General features: G+C 34.3%; 1 protein-coding gene across 20 annotated transcripts in view; it reads left to right on the top strand.

Annotated features, from left to right (window-relative positions):
- The window catches only part of CEP170 (centrosomal protein 170), a 130,892-nt gene extending 114,317 nt beyond the window's left edge, over nt 1–16,575 (top strand). For 14 of the 20 annotated variants that reach the window (XM_055235055.2, XM_055235054.2, XM_055235053.2 and 11 more), the window contains 5 exons: nt 2,071–2,241; nt 5,974–6,062; nt 11,525–11,618; nt 12,681–12,732; nt 14,269–16,575. In XM_055235055.2, the coding sequence (XP_055091030.1) occupies nt 2,071–2,241; nt 5,974–6,062; nt 11,525–11,618; nt 12,681–12,732; nt 14,269–14,558 (696 nt within the window). In that variant the 3' untranslated portion in view covers nt 14,559–16,575. The remainder of the gene's footprint in view (nt 1–2,070; nt 2,242–5,973; nt 6,063–11,524; nt 11,619–12,680; nt 12,733–14,268) is intronic. The other 6 variants (XM_063613469.1, XM_063613468.1, XM_063613467.1 and 3 more) reach the window with 1 other exon arrangement.
- The last annotated feature ends 2,055 nt before the right edge of the window (nt 16,576–18,630 follow it).

The raw sequence follows: 18,630 nt of genomic DNA, 5'->3' as shown, positions 1-18,630 counted from the left end.
CTTTAACAGTTTATTTTATGTTTTTGTAACAAAACTAGTGAAGGCTAACATTTGGTCTGCTATTAACATGAAGCTGGAAAATTACTTAGAAACAGCATTTTGCCTGCTAATTCTTGGTCCATAGCTTCACTCGAAACGTGAATATAAATGGTGTCTTGAAAAGCAACCCAAAATTTGATAAATGATTGTATAAAGTTTCTATAAAGTTTGACTATGAAAATGCTCCAATTAAAAGTATTTTTATCGCTAGTTAACTAGAGGATACTCTGATAACAAAGAGAAAAATCCTACAGTCTCACTGCTTTAATAATTCTGTTGATAAATGCAAACACATACACAAAGATATTTTGAAAAATTGAAATATATGTGTAATATACACACATACAAATACATATTCAGAACATTTTTATAAACTCTGGAATACAAGTTACCCATCCAATATCAGGGCCTCTTAACAGTACAACTCCAGGAGGCACCATTTGCATAACATTGCTCCAGACAGTGCCTTTAACATATAATACAAAATTAATGGTACTCTTTGGCCATGTTGGCTGTTTTGATCTGGGGCAGAAATGTAAACAAAGGATTGGCATTTAAAAGAATGAACTTCTGTGTTTGGAGGTTGGCAAACTGGCCTTGCTGCCAGTTTTAATACAGACCAAAGAACTAGGAATGGTTTTTACATTTTTGAATGGCAGGAAAAAAACATCTAAAGAATACTAATTGGCAACATGAAAATTACATGAAATTCAAATTTTGGTGTTCATAAATAAAGTTTGTTTTATTAGAATGCAGCCACACTCATTTGTTTAACTATCATCTATGGCTGTTTCTTTGCTACGGGGCAGAACTGAGTAGTTGAGACAGAGATTGTATGGCTGCAAAGCCTGAGCTTTTATTATCTGTCTCTTTATAAATAAAAGTTTGCCAGCCCCTGGTATTGATTATTCTGCTTCTTCAATTTTACAAGATAACCCTAAATAGTAGGCAAAAATGGCTAGCCTTTTCAACAAATTTAATTGTGGTAAACTGTGCTAATAATATTTTCTTCATTTGCTTTTTGTCACATTCTTTAATCTGATTCATTAATGGTCACTTTTTTGTTTGTTTTCCTTCAGTGTGTTGTTTAACTTATTAAATGATACTTCATCAATCTGTGTAGAGTTTTGTTACCACATTGATCAAATGTAACTGTAAATGAAATCATCCTGATTGATGAAAACCTTAAGGATCGTCCTGGTGGCAAGACATACACAATTCTTCTGGTACATTTAAAATGATGAAGATATTATTTTCTCAGCTTTCTAACTAAATTTTACCTAACATGATTATACATTCACTCAGACCCAGTAAAATTACTTAAACATTTCATTGAATAAACTTCATTTTCTTTTTGTTTTATTTCAGAATATTGTACTAGGTTGATTCCCTCTTCAGTAAACCCGAGTTACTTAGTAATGTATGTCTGTGATTTGCACTGTAGATGGCAGTATATCATTTCTATTAGAATGTGTAACTTCTGTAGCATTGTTAAAAGTTTATTTGACTAAGATCAAAATATTTATTTTGTGGATTAAAGAAATATTTTCCTTTTGTAAACTTAATTGGAATTTGCAATTTATGTATCTTGTGAAGAAATTTGACACCTGGATTTGGGGAGGAAAAAACAAGATAGGAAACTAAAAGAAAAAGAAACATTATTTTACACTGGTAAGGCAATGTGAGTAAAATGAACTCATTGTCCATCTACATGGCTCAGCTTTTTTTCTATTTACCATCTGTTTTCCATTTGGAGAAAATCTTATCCATGGAAGAATTAAATTTAACATAGTTATATATTTTGGATTTAGAAAATAAAATGAAACCTATGTAGATGAACCTCGATTTTATAAAGGAAATACATTTGAAGTGCTTATAAAAAGAAAGAGTAATTGGTTTATTGAAGATGTCATGCCTCTGTTACTACTTGAGAATGGAATAACTTCTGTCTAATCATAAAAATTGTAATGCCAATATTGGTACTTTTTCAAATTACTGTGTTCTCATAAAGGTTTGCTTTTGTCCCATTAGTTGGTTGATCGTGTTTTTGATGAAAGCCTCAACTTCCGAAAGATTCCTCCATTAGTTCATTCTAAAACACCAGAAGGAAACAACGGTCGATCTGGTGATCCAAGACCTCAAGCAGCAGAGCCTCCTGATCACTTAACAATTACAAGGCGGAGAACCTGGAGCAGGGATGAAGTAAGTAAACTATAAATTTTAACATATGGCAGAAAAAGCATGTTCCGTAAGTGAGAAAAGGAGGAACCATTCAGTAAGTAGGGCTGGGGAAAAAGTGATTCTCCTTAATGAATGCAATGAAATTTCACCATGACATCACATCATATACAAATAATTATGTCACTTAGAGGTTAGCGAAAATAATACTGTAATTGTTTTTTCTCATTTAAGTTCATGAATATGAATTTAGTTCTTAAATTCATTCTCCAAACGAATTTAGAACATGAAGCATGTTCCGTAAGTGAGAAAAGGAGGAACCATTCAGTAAGTAGGGCTGGGGAAAAAGTGATTCTCCTTAATGAATGCAATGAAATTTCACCATGACATCACATCATATGCAAATAATTATGTCACTTAGAGGTTAGTGAAAATAATATTGTAATTGTTTTTTCTCATTTAAGTTCATGAATATGAATTTAGTTCTTAAATTCGTTCTCTAAATGAATTTAGTTCTTAAATAATGCATAAAAAACTGTAAAACTTTTACTTAAAAAATATAGACAAATATCTTTCAATATTGTACTAGGGAGTGATTTCTTAAGAGAAACACAAAGTTTTGGCCTTAGAAAATTGATACACTTGAGTATATTAAAATTAAGGACTTTTTCTTTATTAAAAAATAAAGAAGGTAGAAATACAAGTTACAAACTTTTGCAAAACATACACCCTATGAAGGATTAGTATACAGTATATATAAAGAACTCCCTCCAATCAATTAAAAAACACAATAGAAAAATCTGCAAAAGACATGAACAACATTTCATCAAAGAGAAAATACTGAGGCGGGCAGATCACCTGAGGTCAGGAGTTTCAGACCAGCCTGGCCAACATGGTGAAACTCCGTCTCTACTACAAATACGAAAATTAGCCGGGCATGGTGGCATGTTCCTGTAATCCCAGCTACTCAGGAGGCTGAGGCAGGAGAATCGCTTGAACCCGGGAGGCAGAGGTTGCAGTGAGCTGAACCCACACCACTGCACTCCAGCCTGGGTGACAGAGTCAGACTGTCTCCAAAAAAAAAAGAAAAAGAAAAAGAAAATACTTAAGGCCTACAAAACATGAAGAGATGTTTAACTGAACGAGTATTCAGAGAAATGCATGTCAAGACTACAGTGAGATTATAATCATTCAATTGTTGGCACGTTAAAAAGTCTTAAAATGTTAAGTATTGGGGGAAAGGTAGATACATAGGCTTTCTTATGTGTGGTTGGTGGAAGTTAAGTTGGTGCCGCTGCTCTGGAAAACAGTTTGACACTATCTCCTAAAGATGAAAATAAAGACATCACATGATCTAGCAATTTTCTTGCTAGTGTATGTACAAGAAAAACCCTTTCCCATTGACAGTAGAAGTTACATTTATAGTAACATTGTTGACAGTATCAAAAACTTGGAAACTGTTTACATCAGCTGAAAAGTGAATGTATAAACTGGTATATTCCCAAATTGAACAATAATAGAGTAATAAAAAACTCAAAGATATAAATGAGTTTCTTCATAAAAGAATGGTTATTTCAAATACTACTGTGGAAAGAGGTGATTTAGGAACAACACACAGAGGTGGTATAGGCTTAGGGCTGGGTAGAGGAATAATGTAGAAAGAAACAGTTGACAAGAAGAGAGTGATCATAGATTAGTATTTGTGGATCCCTGGATTTAGGAATAGGATCTTGAGATTATTATGTAAGAATATATATGTTTCTCATGGTACTGAGTAGAAAAAGATCTACCTGGTGGAAAAGTATGCAACTAGCCCGAAAGTTACAATTGAAGTATACTAAAACGTTTTACAGCATACTTGATCTGTCCTGGCCTAATAGTTGATTTGTTCTTGGTATCAGGAAAAGGGCCTATTCTCCAAACTTACTCATACTCATTCTGTCCTGATGTCTAGGAAGACAGATTTCTCCAAACATAATAAAACTATGTGGAAGAAGTTTATGTTTTTAAAAAGAATGGAAACATCTAGACTGATAGTTATCTCAAGGTTGATATCAGGAATTTATTTAATACTTTGTGACAACAAACTAAACTTCATGAGCAAAGAAAAGAGAAATATCCTATTCTGTGTTGCAATCTTTCCTTAGACTCTCCTGCCCTTTCTCATGCCTTCCTAATTTGTATATGTCTTCCATCCTTATTTGATTGTTTTCTTAAGGCCCACAAAAACAATTTTGCTTATTTATCCTTTCCTTGAGAATGTTATTTTTCACAACCTAAATAAACTTTTATTACCCACTAAATTCAAATCCTTGTCGTTCTGAAATTAGTTCACGTTTTTCCATTATCACTTCCTTATTTATGCCACTCATCAATGAACTCTCTTTCCTTAGAAATTCTTTTTTTTTTTTTTTTTTTTTTTTAATTTTGAGAGGGAGTCTCGCTTTGTCACCAGGCTGGAGGGCAGTGGTGCTATCTCCACCCACTGCAACCTCTGCCTCCCAGGTTCAAGCGATTCCCCTGCCTCAGCCTCCCGAGTAGCTGGGACTACAGGCACACACCACCATGCCCCACTAGTTTTTGTATTTTTAGTAGAGATGGGGTTTCACCATGTTGGCCAGGATGGTCTCGATCTCCTGACCTCGTGATCCACCCACCCCAGCCTCCCAAAGTGCTGGGATTACAGGCGTGAGCCACTGCGCCTGGCCTCATTAGAATTCTTACAGCACTGAATCCCAAAATTTATGTGAACGTCTCTTCTTGTTTTGTAGGCCTTAGGCTTTCTGATAAAACATGTAATCATATTCCCTGTATATTACCGTCACCTCCCCCAGTGGTCTTTAAACGTTTTTGCCATCTAGGGCCTTATTTTCTGTTTTCTTTCAGACTCTGGATATAATACTGACAATATAAGGAGCTCATTTTGAAACCCACGTCTAGACTCAAATTTTGTCCTTTTTCTACCATGCTTCATTAGCTTTGCCTTTCATGATTTGGCCTTAGGGCTTGGCAGACTTCAGCCCATAGGCCAAATCCAACCTGTCACTTGTTTTGTAAAAGTTTTGTTACAACACAGCTATGTCCACATGCATAATTTGCTCATTATTTATGACTGCTTTCACTCTACAAAGGCAGAGTTGAGGAATTGTGGCAGAGACCTTATGTCCCTCAAAGACTAAAACCTTCACCCTCTGGCTCTTTACAGAGGTTGGTGACTCCTGGTTTTGCCCATGCATCTCAACTGGAGTAATACCAACACCCAGTATAAAAACTTACTATTTTGCGTAAATTTTTAAAAACATGTCTTTCCCACTAGACTCTTTGCTGGAGAACAAGGATTGTACTCTTCTTGATGTCTGTATTCACATTACTTAGTGAAAGAATAAATAATAAATTTAGTACTCTAAGTTATTTGTATCTTCTCTTTTATAATTCAGTTGTAAGTAAGAGAGACAGGATCCCAATAGTAAATGAAGATAAACTGAGGATAAAATGGATTGTGTTTGGAAACTGATATGACCGAAATAATACAGAAACTTTGACAAGTTATTTAATAATAAGAACTTTTTTGTTAATAGTGTTTCTTTCACTTTCTCATTTTAGTTACATATTAATTATATTCTTCATTGGTTTATAATTAAAATAAGCATAAATACTAACTGCCCCTAACTATAGTGACTTGTGACTGGTGATCCCAGTAGTTATACAATACAGGGGTAATATTTTAATATCTACTTTTTTCTTTGGCTGTTTCAGGTCATGGGAGATAATCTGCTGCTGTCATCCGTCTTTCAGTTCTCTAAGAAGATAAGACAATCTATAGATAAGACAGCTGGAAAGATCAGGTACATGTACATATAGCTTTTTTTTTTTTTTAACTTTAATATCACCTCACTTTGCTTTTTGTTGCTTTTTCTCAAGGTTAAAAATGTATCATCAGAATGAATGTGCTTACCTTTGGAAAAATTTGTCCCAAAGTAACTGTCTGTCCAGTACTACTTTATAACTTTAGATTTATTGCTAATTCAAAACATAGACTTACAGATTTTATTCAACAGTACTTCAGAAATCCATGCTGCTATTGCTTATTTCTGATTCCTATAATTAAAATTTAAAATGTAATGAAACAGTATTTGAACATGGTTTGTGAATTGTAATATTCCACACAAATATAATTCTATATTGCTTATATATTGAAATAATATATTTTATCAGCATTTGATGAGTACCAAGAAGCCATTAAATTTTTTCAAAAACAATTTCAAAAGCACTATTTAAAAATTAAAGTATTCTTAAAAACAGTCTATTTAACTTAAAACAATCTGTTTTAAGTTACTGTAAATGAAGCTCGCATCATCTTCTAGAAAAATTGAGAAATTTAGAAGGAAATGTAGAAAATTGGCCTATATAGGTAAATTTTACTTGGCATGTTAAGAAACAGAAAGAGCTTTCCTTTTTTCTTGAGCCTGTACCTTAAAAGGTGGCCGGGCGTAGTGGCTCACGCCTGTAATCCCAGCACTTTGGGAGGCCAAGGTGGGCGGATCATGAGGTCAGGAGATCAAGACCATCCTGGCTAACACGGTGAAAGCCTGTCTCTGTTAAAATTCAAAAAAATTAGCCGGGCGTGGTGGCGGGCGCCTGTAGTCCCAGCTACTCAGGAGGCTGAGGCAGGAGAATGGCGTGAACCCGGGAGGCGGAGCTTGCAGTGAGCCGAGATTGCACCACTACACTCCAGCCTGGGCAACAGAGCGAGATGCTGTCTCAATAAATAAATAAATAATTTCTTAAAGGTGTACCAGACTTTCTCTTCACTTTATTGCCTCCTAAAAGAATATTAATTTAAAATTCCTTATGTTAAAAGTAATGTATTCTGCACTGTCTTGTCCCATTTTTCTATTTATTTTAAAATGTGTATCTTTTTAGCAAAAGTAACACATGAACATGGTTAAAAAATATAAATATTCCAGAAAAATATATATTATATCTAATAGTGGGTGTGTTTCCCCACTCTGGGTTCATTTCTTAAAGGTTTATACAAATATGATCATATTTTATCTACTTTTGTACCTTGATCTTTTCTCTTAATTAGATCTTTACTTTCCCCAAAGAGTATGAGTGAAATGTATTGACAGACCCCTCCATATTTGATTGGCATATGAGGCGTGCTGCCTTAGTGAAAAAACAGCTGAATCTGGGTGCAGTGGCTCATGCTTGGTAATCCTACCACTTTGGGAGGCCAAGGCAGGCGGATCACTTGAGCCTGGGACTTGGAGACCAGACTGGGCCACAAAGCGAGATTTAAAAAAAAAAAAAAAAATTGGCTGGGCATGGTGGCACATGCCTATAGTCCCAGCTCTTTGAGAGGCTGAAATGGGAGAATCACTGGAGCTCATGAGTTCAGAATTACAGTGAGCCATGATCATGGCACTGCACCACAGCCTGGGTGACAGAGCAAGACCCTATCTCAAAAAACAGCAATAGAATGTTTAATGTTTGGCTTTTCGTAAAGAGTACCTTGTACATATAAATAATGTTGAAAGTGTTTTTAATGACTGCCATTACGTACCTAATCCATTGTTTTTTAAAGAGAGTTTACCTTTATCAATTCCCATATATTCTTATGAATTTTAAATAGACTTAATTGTCTACAGAATAATATTTTAATATTTACTTATTAACAAGTATTAGGTACATTCTAGGCACTTTATAATTAGACATTGACAAAACAAAGACCCCTGTTCTCATGGAATTTACATTCTATATCATGTAAACCAATCAGCTTGTGTTAAGTTAGCTATTTCTGCTATCTACACATGATTTGACTTAATTTCATTATTTCACTTGAATATTACCTGTATTTTCCTACTCACATTTTCTATTTCCACTTGAAGCCCAGTAACCTGCATCAACTTTTTCTTAATACTAAAATCACTGGTTACATTGATGAGATAAAAAGTATAATAACAATATTAATTTCAGGTATAAATTGGAACCTTATTAACTAAAAAATTTTAAGGCTTATGATTGATTTTAGAGAAATTAGTTGCATACTGTTTATAAATACCACATTTTATAAATCCTGATAGGGCTTATAAATGAGTCCATTGTTTTTCTTTCACTCACACTCAGTGATAAAGTAATTATCACCCTATTATTGTCTTATGTGAGATATAGTACACGTTTTCCCCTGGTGACTCCATCATTCCCAGGTTTACTTCTTTCACAAGTAAGAGAATCTCCTTCACCGTGCAACACATTCACCTATGATTTACTAATATATCCTATGGCCAGAGACAAATGAAGTCCACCATTCCCTGGGGTAAAGCCTAACTGAAATTTGTAGGGAAAAAAAATTTTAAACTTAACTTACTAGTTTTTACACATGAATAAACAAATCTGTAGGCCTCAATCACACAGCTGCTTATTAATATCATGATTTGCCTCAAGCATTCATTGTAGTTAAATGTAATATATAATCATTATCATTTTTATTTTAGTTCCACTAAAATTATTTTCTAAAGCTGGGGCATTATGGAAAGATTATTAACCAAAGAAATAAATAATGAAATAAACATTGGTTAAGATCATCTTATATGGGAATAAAGTCTTCAGACTCATTCATTCATGGAATGATTTTTGACGATATGTTATTTGTCTAGCACTGTTTTTGATGTCCTCACATTTGAGTGTAGAGGGCAGGTAAACAGGTAATTACAGTTCAATGTGTTAAGGGAAATATAAGATGGTTACTATGGAAGCCCATAGCAAGGGCACTTGGGAAATTCAGAGAAGGGCTCTTAGAGAAATTGCCATGCAATTTAAGTCCTGAATGATGAGGAGAGGAGTTAGTCACAAGCTACGTGAAGTGAAGGGGCCAGAGTATGGTAAGAGATGACACTGGAGAGATGAAGATGAATCTGTTTTGGCAGAATTTGTTAAGGAGTTTGGATTTTATCATTAAAAACCATAGGAAGCTAATATATCCAATAGGGGTCCTCTTGATGCACCAGTGTTATCCATAAAATATCATGAGAGTCTTGTATGGTCATGTGGCTTGCACCTGGAAAACCCTGGAGTCTCCTTACCTATAAACAAGTACACCATGTTTTTTCATCCTATCTACTGAAATACAGGTCTTCCGTCCCTGATAACTGCATTCTTAACCACTTATTCATTTATTCAGCAGATGTTCACAGATTATCTGCCCTGTACCGTTCTCTTCCTTACCACAGAGCAGCTTTCCTACATTCTGTAGTCTCCCCCAAAGAAAAATATTTTTTGTAGCTTTGACATTGAACTAAAATTGAGAACAAAGAACACATTGCTGATGGATTGATAAACTGTATTGTCTCAGAAAGTGACAGAATTTATAAAGTTTAAAAAAGGATTCATAAAAATGCCTCAATAAAGTTATACATAAATACAGAATGTTTAATGTATTTGAATTGCCTTCAGTTCGAGTGTTGAGTTTTACTACTCATAAAGCACTATGGCAGGCTTTATGGAAGGTAATGAGGATAAAACCATTTCTATTATTAATGTTTAATGTATTTGAATTGCCTTCGAGTGTTGAGTTTTACTACGCATAAAGCACTATGGCAGGCTTTATGGAAGGTAATGAGGATAAAACCATTTCTATTATTAAAGAGTTTCCAGTGTAGTTGGCAAGGTGAGGCACATATACAATCAGCTATTGTACAAGATAGCATATAATAGATTAGTGCTCAGTTAGAGATATAAAGGCAAAGGAAGGATCACTTTCACCTAGGATGATTAGGGAAGGCTTTGGGAAGAAGATATTATTCAAAGGTAGGTCTGAGTTGTGATAACCAAAGCTAAGGGGTAGAGACCTGGGCCTTCTGCATGGAAAGTGCCAGGGTAGTTTGAGAATCGACTCGTCTTTAAGCTTTGTGTCAGGAGTTATAACCTCAAATGTCTACTGGGGTTCATCCCAGAGGCATGCGTATGCAAATGTTCCAGACTTGATGTGATGTTAATGAATTTCATGTTTTTAAATAAGGTAAGTCTGGCATGTTGATCTTTGAAGAAATACCAGCACAAATATTAACTTAGTTTACTACTTAAATGCTGATCAGCTTGCAGTAGTAATAAATTTACATGAGGTTATATAGTGTTTAAACTAGATTTCCAGACTTACCGAAAAAATTTTAAAAGAAACCTAAAAAACTAGCTAGTATTTACTTCTTTCTAAAACTGCTGAATCATGTCTGATAGATTCTAAAGTGTTAGAAAAATGTCCCACATTTGAAAGACACATCAAAATTTTGTGGTTCTTTATTGTGTAAGTTATTTGATGTTACAGTAATGATAGGATAATTATCTTTATTGGCAATTGTTTTTATCAAAAGAATAGCATCCTAATTCCTAATAGGTTATTATGTACAAGTATACTAACACAAATTAACAATTTTTAAAGAAAAGCACAGTAAGTACTCCCAATTTTCGGTCTTTAATTAATGTACACACTTTTCTTGATCAATAAGGTGCTTATTCCTGTATAAAGAGGTCTTAACAGACACAATTGTTTATACCTAATTCAACCTATTTTCATCTCACTTATTCCTATAGTGCATATATTCTGTCTGAATAAAATTGCATTTTCTTTATAAGTGACAGTTACACAGTCTTTTCTCCTTATACCCAGGTGATACATGTTGTTCCAAGATACCCACTGGATGCCTGACACCACAGATAGTTCTAAAACCTAATCTGCCATGTATTTTCCTACACATACATGCCTGTGATAAAGTTTAATTTATAAATTAGGCACAGTAAGAGATTAACAATAGTAACTAATAATAAAATAGAACATTTATAACAATATACTGTAAAAAAAAGTTATGTGACTGTGGTCTTTTTCTGTCTCTCTCTCTCTCTCTCTCCCTCTCCCAAAATACTGTAATAGTTTCAGACCATGCTTGACTGCCACTAACTAAAACCATGGAAAGAGAAACCATGGATAAGAGGGCATTACTGTATTGTAAATTATAAATATTAAAGTTTTAAGGTCATAACATCATTTTCATTTGTTTTATATTTTGTTTTCAATAAAGAATAAGATAAACAGTAAAGAATTTATGCACGTATTAATAAGCATTCAATTGGAGCTCATACACATGAATTAATTGGTACTGTTGGCTTAGTATTTTAATTCTCAGTTTATGCAGTGGTTGGTTTTTTTTCTTTGTGTACCTTTGAAAAGATACATTGCTTTGGTGTTATTAACAAAAAAGTAATAGGTTTTTAAAATATAAAAAGTTATATGCTTATGTTTTTTGATTTATAGAATATTATTTAAAGACAAAGATCGGAATTGGGATGACATAGAAAGCAAATTAAGAGCCGAAAGTGAAGTCCCTATTGTGAAAACCTCAAGCATGGTATAGTAATTTTTCTTGAAGATTAAAACATTTTAATAGAGTTTTATTTTAAGGAAAAGACCCTTATTTTTGAGCTATTCGTTGATTTGCTTTTTCAAATGAAGATATAAATGCAAAATTTTGGGAAATTTTATTTCTTCTACTGACTCACAGGTTTAAAATGTTGATTGTTTCAAAGTTGCAGAGGGTATGAAGGAGGAGCCTTTTGTGTTTCTTCCTAGTATATATTGTTCTTGTAATAATTAAACATTAGAAACATGAAATTTTTAAAGAGAACCAAATTTAACATGAAAATATTAAGTTGACGTAAGTTGTTTCCGTTTACTTAATATAATGCTTATCTAATTTTTATAAGAATTTATACAGATTTTCATTGCTCAGAATGTAATATTGAGGTTGCAGTTTATATGTTTTTACAAAGATAATTTGAAGGCATTTTTACATAGTCATTGCAAGGTTAATTAATAAGAATTTTAAAAAATCTTTGTGGCCAGGTACTGTGGCTCACGCCTGTAATCCCAGCAGTTTGTGAGGCCAAGGAGGGCAGATCACTTGAGGTCAGGGGTTCAAGACCAGCCTGGCCAATATGGCGAAACCCTGTCTCTACTAAAAATACACAAATTAGCCAGGCATTGTGGCAGACGCCTATATCCCAACTCCTTGGGGAGCTGAGGCAAGAGAATTACTTGAACCTGGGAGGAGAAGGTTACAGTGAGCCAAGATTGCGCCATTGCACTCCAGTCTGGGTGACAGAGTGAGACTCGGTCTCAAAAAAAAAAAAAAAAAAACTTTGCTTAAATAGTAGTAAATGACTTTAAATTTTTCATCTGCTACAATCATCTCCTTGAAAAAGTTATTCTATTTCATTTTAATTTAAATATTTTAATTTGAATCTTGTTTACTAGATATCATAATTATTTCGTATCATGTTGCTATTAATGTAGTAAGTACCATGTAGATAATACTAAGTGTTCCAAATAAAGTGAGAGTGAAATTCGCTGCTTGTAAAGTGATAACATTTAGCTAAAAGTAGGCTATTTTTTGTTATTGCTTTCCCTGCAGGAGATTTCTTCTATCTTGCAGGAACTGAAAAGAGTAGAAAAGCAGCTACAAGGTAAATTTACTACTGAATTAAGTATAAAGAGCTAATAATTTAGAATAAGTGCCTTCTAAGTGGTATTTCTTAAAATATTCTTATTGTTAGGATATTATTTGATTAAGTGTAATGACATACATAAACTATAGAGTTCTACACATTCACATTACTCATAAAAAGGAATTTTTTAAACCCAGTATAAAAATTTAAAATATAATAAAGATATATGTGGGCATATTTTAGTTCATAGGTTTGACAATAGGCTAGATGTCATAAACTAACTGAAATTTTTTATGTATTACATATAAATAATATGTGAAAAATATATAATAAAGTTGTGTTAATTAGCACTATTTGTGTGATTTGACAATTCTTAAATTATGTTGGTGGTATAACCTGAAACAAACTTACATTCTAATAGAAATAATAGTTGCTTGGTTGACAAGAAATGAGTACATATTGGCCATAGAGACCAGAAGAGAAAGGAGAGAAGAAAGTGAAAGAGGCTGCCCTGTAAACTTTGACAGGGACATTGTTTGGTTTGTGTCAGAGCTGGATTGTGCATTAATGCCTATGTATGTCTTGACCTAGAAGTCCCCAGTGGTACAACAAGCAGGTTTCATAGTCAACTGCTAATTCTACTGAGTCTTTATTTATCGAATAATCATAGGTACATATGTGGATCCTATTGGAATGATTTTTAACCTTCATTTAGCCCCAACACTCCTAAGGGTTATGGTACACCCCATGAGTAAAAGTGGCTTGCTAACACAATGCCTGTTAGCTGGTAGACTGGGGGTATACTTTTAAAAGTCCCTTCTGCATGATTCTTACATCTATGTTACTTCCTTCTCCCAACTCCCTACTCTGCCCAATGCCAAATTGCAAATCACAGCCTGAGAATTTTCCATGTCAACCCAAAGATCTTTTGGATTGAAAGCTGACCTTTAACTGACCCCTCCCATACAGGCAGCAAGTCTGTTTGGCTTTGCAAGCTGCCCTGCGATATTAGTCTGTAGGCTTGAGGGAACCCCTGTATCTCAGTGGTGTATACAGCTGATACCCTAGCACTCTGGCCAGGCTAAGTTACAATATTCTGTGGTAGCATTCAAAGTATGCTGATGCTCTTCTGGCCTCTCCAGCCTTGAGGTTACTCTGAACCCTGACTTAGCAGCTAATACCTCAGTTATCTGAGTGATAAATTGGGTTTAGATGTTTATTAAAAATCATATTCAGTATTTTCTCTGTCCTCTCACAATAATGAAGACAAATTTCAACAAGATTTTTCTTGAATTCCACATCTTCAAATACCAGACTTACAAGGCTCTGAAATGCCCGTAAGTGACACATCAAAGGACCCAGAGAAGGTATTCAGGGCTGGGTAATTTACAATACAGCTACAGAATAACTACGAATGGAGTTTTAAATATAATATTGGAAGTTTAGCCACGTGTAAGATCACATACGCGCTGATAGTTTATTATCTAAATCATAAACAGTGTTTATTTGTGAATGTAACTGCGTCTAGAATTATTTCCTTTTCCCGCCCTTTAGCAATCAACGCTATGATTGATCCTGATGGAACTTTGGAGGCTCTGAACAACATGGGATTTCCCAGTGCTATGTTGCCGTCTCCACCGAAACAGAAGTCCAGCCCTGTGAATAACCACCACAGTCCGGGTCAGACACCAACACTTGGCCAACCAGAAGCTAGGGCTGTTCATCCTGCTGCTGTTTCAGCCTCAGCTGAATTTGAGAACGCTGAATCTGAGGCTGATTTCAGTATACATTTCAATAGATTCAACCCCGATGGGGAAGAGGAAGATGTTACAGTACATGAATGACTTTCTCTTGATTGTTGAAAAATCATTACCTGTGGAATGACTAGGAATATTGGAAGCAGCATAGTGTTGACACACAAAACAAGACAGCTTGGTCAGCTACAATCTTGGAATCCCTGTCTTCTTAATTTTATTTATTTATTTTTGATGTATAATGTAGTATATCAATCCTTTCAAACCATTTAGATAACCACTTGATGCACAAATAGAAAAAAGCAGATTGTGGCAGTGTCGCCTTTTGTGGTTTTATGATTTTCAAATTGAATTTTATGATTACACCCTTTCCCTTCATAGATCTTTTTTCTTTTTTTTAAGCCATGCTGTGACCTACAAGCAAATTAAATAGCCAACATTTCTGAATCCCTATGTCTCCTGTGCCAAGCTGCTCTGAAATGGACTTCTTCATCTGTACAGATTTGTTAAACCATTCTATTTGCTTCTTAATAATAGGATTTATATTAGTACTCATTACCATTGGACACAATGACATAAGTACTCTCCACAGTAAAGCAGACCTTTCACAACAGTCACTCTGTGTCCTAAAATTTTCCAACATAGATGTGATTTATATAACTTTGTTGATACGTAAATTGTCTTGGGGTTTATGGAAATTAACTATTATGTTTGCACTAAGATTTGCTGGGAGTGGTAGGTGGGCATATCTATATATCAATAAGGACTAACCGTCTTTTTTGTACATAGGAGATTGATAATACTGTATTTGTTTTAACCCCACCGTGTGTTACTCCACTTTCAAAAAGATCAATTTGGCACTTTTTTTCATTTTTTTTAATGGAAATAAGATTTGGTCTCTCATTTTAGGTTAAATGATAACTAGAAAGATTAAACTAGACAGATAGTTTAGGTGGAGTATATTTTTAAAACTCAGAACATGTATATTGGTCCTGTGTTACCAAGTTTATATGTGACAGTTGAAAAAAAAATTCCCTTGAAATGATCATGAGGCTAAAATTCTCTTCATTAGGGGACTTGGAGAACCAGTAGTCATAAGATTAGTTGATAGTTTCACTCCCAAGCAATGAATTGCTTCTGTGTGTTTCCCTGTAGGACTCAATAGTAAATCCTGTCTGTCTTACACATTTATAAGGACCCTGCAAGACAACAACGACAAAGGCCTTTGGCCTGTGCTACTAAACAAGAAGCCTATGAAAAATTTCTTCTTTAAACTTGTTTTTTCTCTTTCCAGTAAGTTCACATTTGGATAATTTTAAAAAGAAAAGTAATTACCTTTGTGTTTCCAGAACACTATAATTGGGGTGTATCTTAATTCAGTTAAATATTATTAGTAGACCTGGATTTTCCCCCTTGACCCCATAGTCTATAAAGGTTAAACTGCAACTTTTATGAAGTGGTCTTTAATATTTCCACAATAATCCTGTGCTATATTTGTTTTAAGAAACAAAGTAACTCTATACACTTCAAGACTTTACAGGATTTTTAAAATCCTGTATTGTTGGATCAATTAATAAAGATGCAAAAAACTTTTTATAGAGATGTAAAAACAAAATTATAATGGATCCCCTATTTTTCTTTAAATTCAAAAAAAAAGGTAAATTAACTATTCTCCTTATAAAGCTAAATTCCCCATTCTATCTAATAAAGGAAGACTGAAAAAAGGTTTTAAAGAACATAAATGGAAAGATACAAATGCTTTGAAGGAATAAATGAAACGTTAAAACAGGGTCAATCCATTTGAAGAAAAAGTTGGACAAATAATCAGCATTGCTCCCTCTTTTATTTAATATTTGGGTACTGATTATATCCACATGGAAGTAGAAGGTAAGGAGTTTAGGAAAATATTAGAATCTACTCTGCTTACATTCTTGTTTAAGTGTTTACACAGTTTGGTTCAATTATAAACATTTGGCCTTTTACTATGTTATTTTTATTTTGTATGAATACATTATCCTCCTTATTTATTTTTGTTACATTTATTACTTATGTTATTTTGTTATGCATTTACAACTCCATTTTTAAATAAAGTGTTTCTGGAACTTTATACAATGATTGTATATTTTATTTTACCATCTTGCTTGCTAATACTTCATCAATTTATCAAATGATTATAAACCATTTCCCAAGGCTTAGCAAAAGAAAGAATCCTCCAGTTCTGTTAATATGTGGTTGCTGTGAAATCTCTTATTAGTTTGACTATTTAAAGAAAAAAATTTTCTTAGCAAATTATGATCAGTATAATTCACTTCGCTTAATGTCCTAAAGTAATGTGCATATACAAGGTCTTTATTTTTAACCAGCTTTAGATCATCAGAAAGCTTTATTACAGTGATATATTTGGGGAATAAAGTAGAAATTTAAAATACCTTTGTCATCTTAAATTTGATAACTATCAATTTATACTGTTTTTTTAATCCTATCACTCAAGCTCAAGAATCTTGAATGTCTCATTATTATTATTCAAAATTATAAGTTTCACAGCTTAACCTTTTGAGACTTTGTGTGTTCTGGCCCTTTTCTTATGTGCGTATCTATGTGTCCCATTATAGTATCTACCCCCATTTACAAGTTTCTTGACCACCATGAGCGTTTCATCCTTCTGTACCCTGCATCTTCCTCCCCTTCCTGCTTCAAGGTCCCACCAACCTCTTCGTAAAGCTTCCTTCACTTGACCACACCACATAGGGCTGTGCCACATACGGCTGTGCCACATGCATGCATTTTCTCTTCCCTTCCCCCGTGACATATACAAGTTTCTACCCTGGTAACTAAAGTAATCTTCATTTCCTGGATAGTCCCTTTGCTTTGAAACATCTGTGCTGTTTTGCCTCCTTCATCTCTCCTTGGATTTGCTTGCCACGTCTCTGCCTGAAAGGATTCTAACTTGGAAAGGAAACCAAACTTGGAAACTTGAGATCCAGACCCACTCCCTCCTAGCTATCAGTGTGTTCCTCCCTCTCATCTGCAAAATTAGGACATTAGTGTTATTATCCAAGTCCCTTTTAGTCTAAGTTGTCCTTCAAAAAGCTTTTTCTGATTCTTTGTCATTTCAAATCTTCCTTTCATTGTGTTTGCATAACCCCTTTGTGTTTGCATAATACAGAAAGTTCTTAGAAACCACAATAAAAATGTATTTAATTGAATCAGCATCAATTGAGATGTACGTACTTACTTTCAAGAAACAGTCTATTGGGAGATGGCTGTGTAAACAATTCACTCCAAGGTGAGGTAGAATGGGATCTCTACACGTAGGAGACAAATGCAGGCTTTTTTTTTTTTTTTGTCTTCTATGTTTAGGTAAGGGGGACAGGCAGGGAGCCAACAACCACAGACATCTGGCTGCCAGCAAGGGTTTGGGGGAGGTTTATGAAGCGTCTTTGTCTTTGAGTAATGGTCTCTCATGTGACAGTAGCCAAGCCTGCTTCTTCCTGTAAGTCTTTAACACAACATAGTTGTTTACATGCTTTAATCGCAGTTAGTTTCAAAAACTACATGCTTGCTATTTTTGTGTTTTACCCCAGTGCTCTAAAAGCATCCTAGCCTACGTGCAGAAATGGGTCAAAGCCTCTTAAACGGAAATGGAATTGGTTATGTTAATTCTTTTGCTATTTCACTATTAACGTTTGTTGCTGCTTTTCCTGAATCTTGACCATAAGGAAAAGTTCCCCGTCAGCCACATTCTGTCTCTAACACCTCACCACCTGGAACAGATTCTTGTTGAATATTTAGTTCTCTTTAACTCTTGTACATCTTGCAATGTACAACAAACATTTTGTAGATTTTGTTAATTAAAATATTTTAGAGTTATTATTACCACTATAACTACTGCTACTGTGAGGTCTAACCTTGAACTGAAGGATGAAAAATTCTTTAAATTTTGAGGCATAGTACATTAGCTCTAGAAATGCTCAACACTAGTTCAGCAACGTCATATTTAGGGTAATTGAAACAAATATAACAAGGAGTGAGGGGCTGTTTTTTCTAGGCAGTGTAATAAATGCTTTACCTGCACTGTCCCTTTTAATGCTCACGACTCATTAATAAGCTGTTATTCCTACATCAGAGATGAAGGAACTGAGGCAGCAGTCCAGTTGGGATT

This window comes from Symphalangus syndactylus, chromosome 19 (assembly GCF_028878055.3).
Source record: "Symphalangus syndactylus isolate Jambi chromosome 19, NHGRI_mSymSyn1-v2.1_pri, whole genome shotgun sequence".
Taxonomy (NCBI): Eukaryota; Metazoa; Chordata; class Mammalia; order Primates; family Hylobatidae; genus Symphalangus; species Symphalangus syndactylus.
The sequence above is the reverse complement of the archived record's forward strand: the minus strand, read 5'-3'. Positions and strand labels throughout refer to the sequence as shown.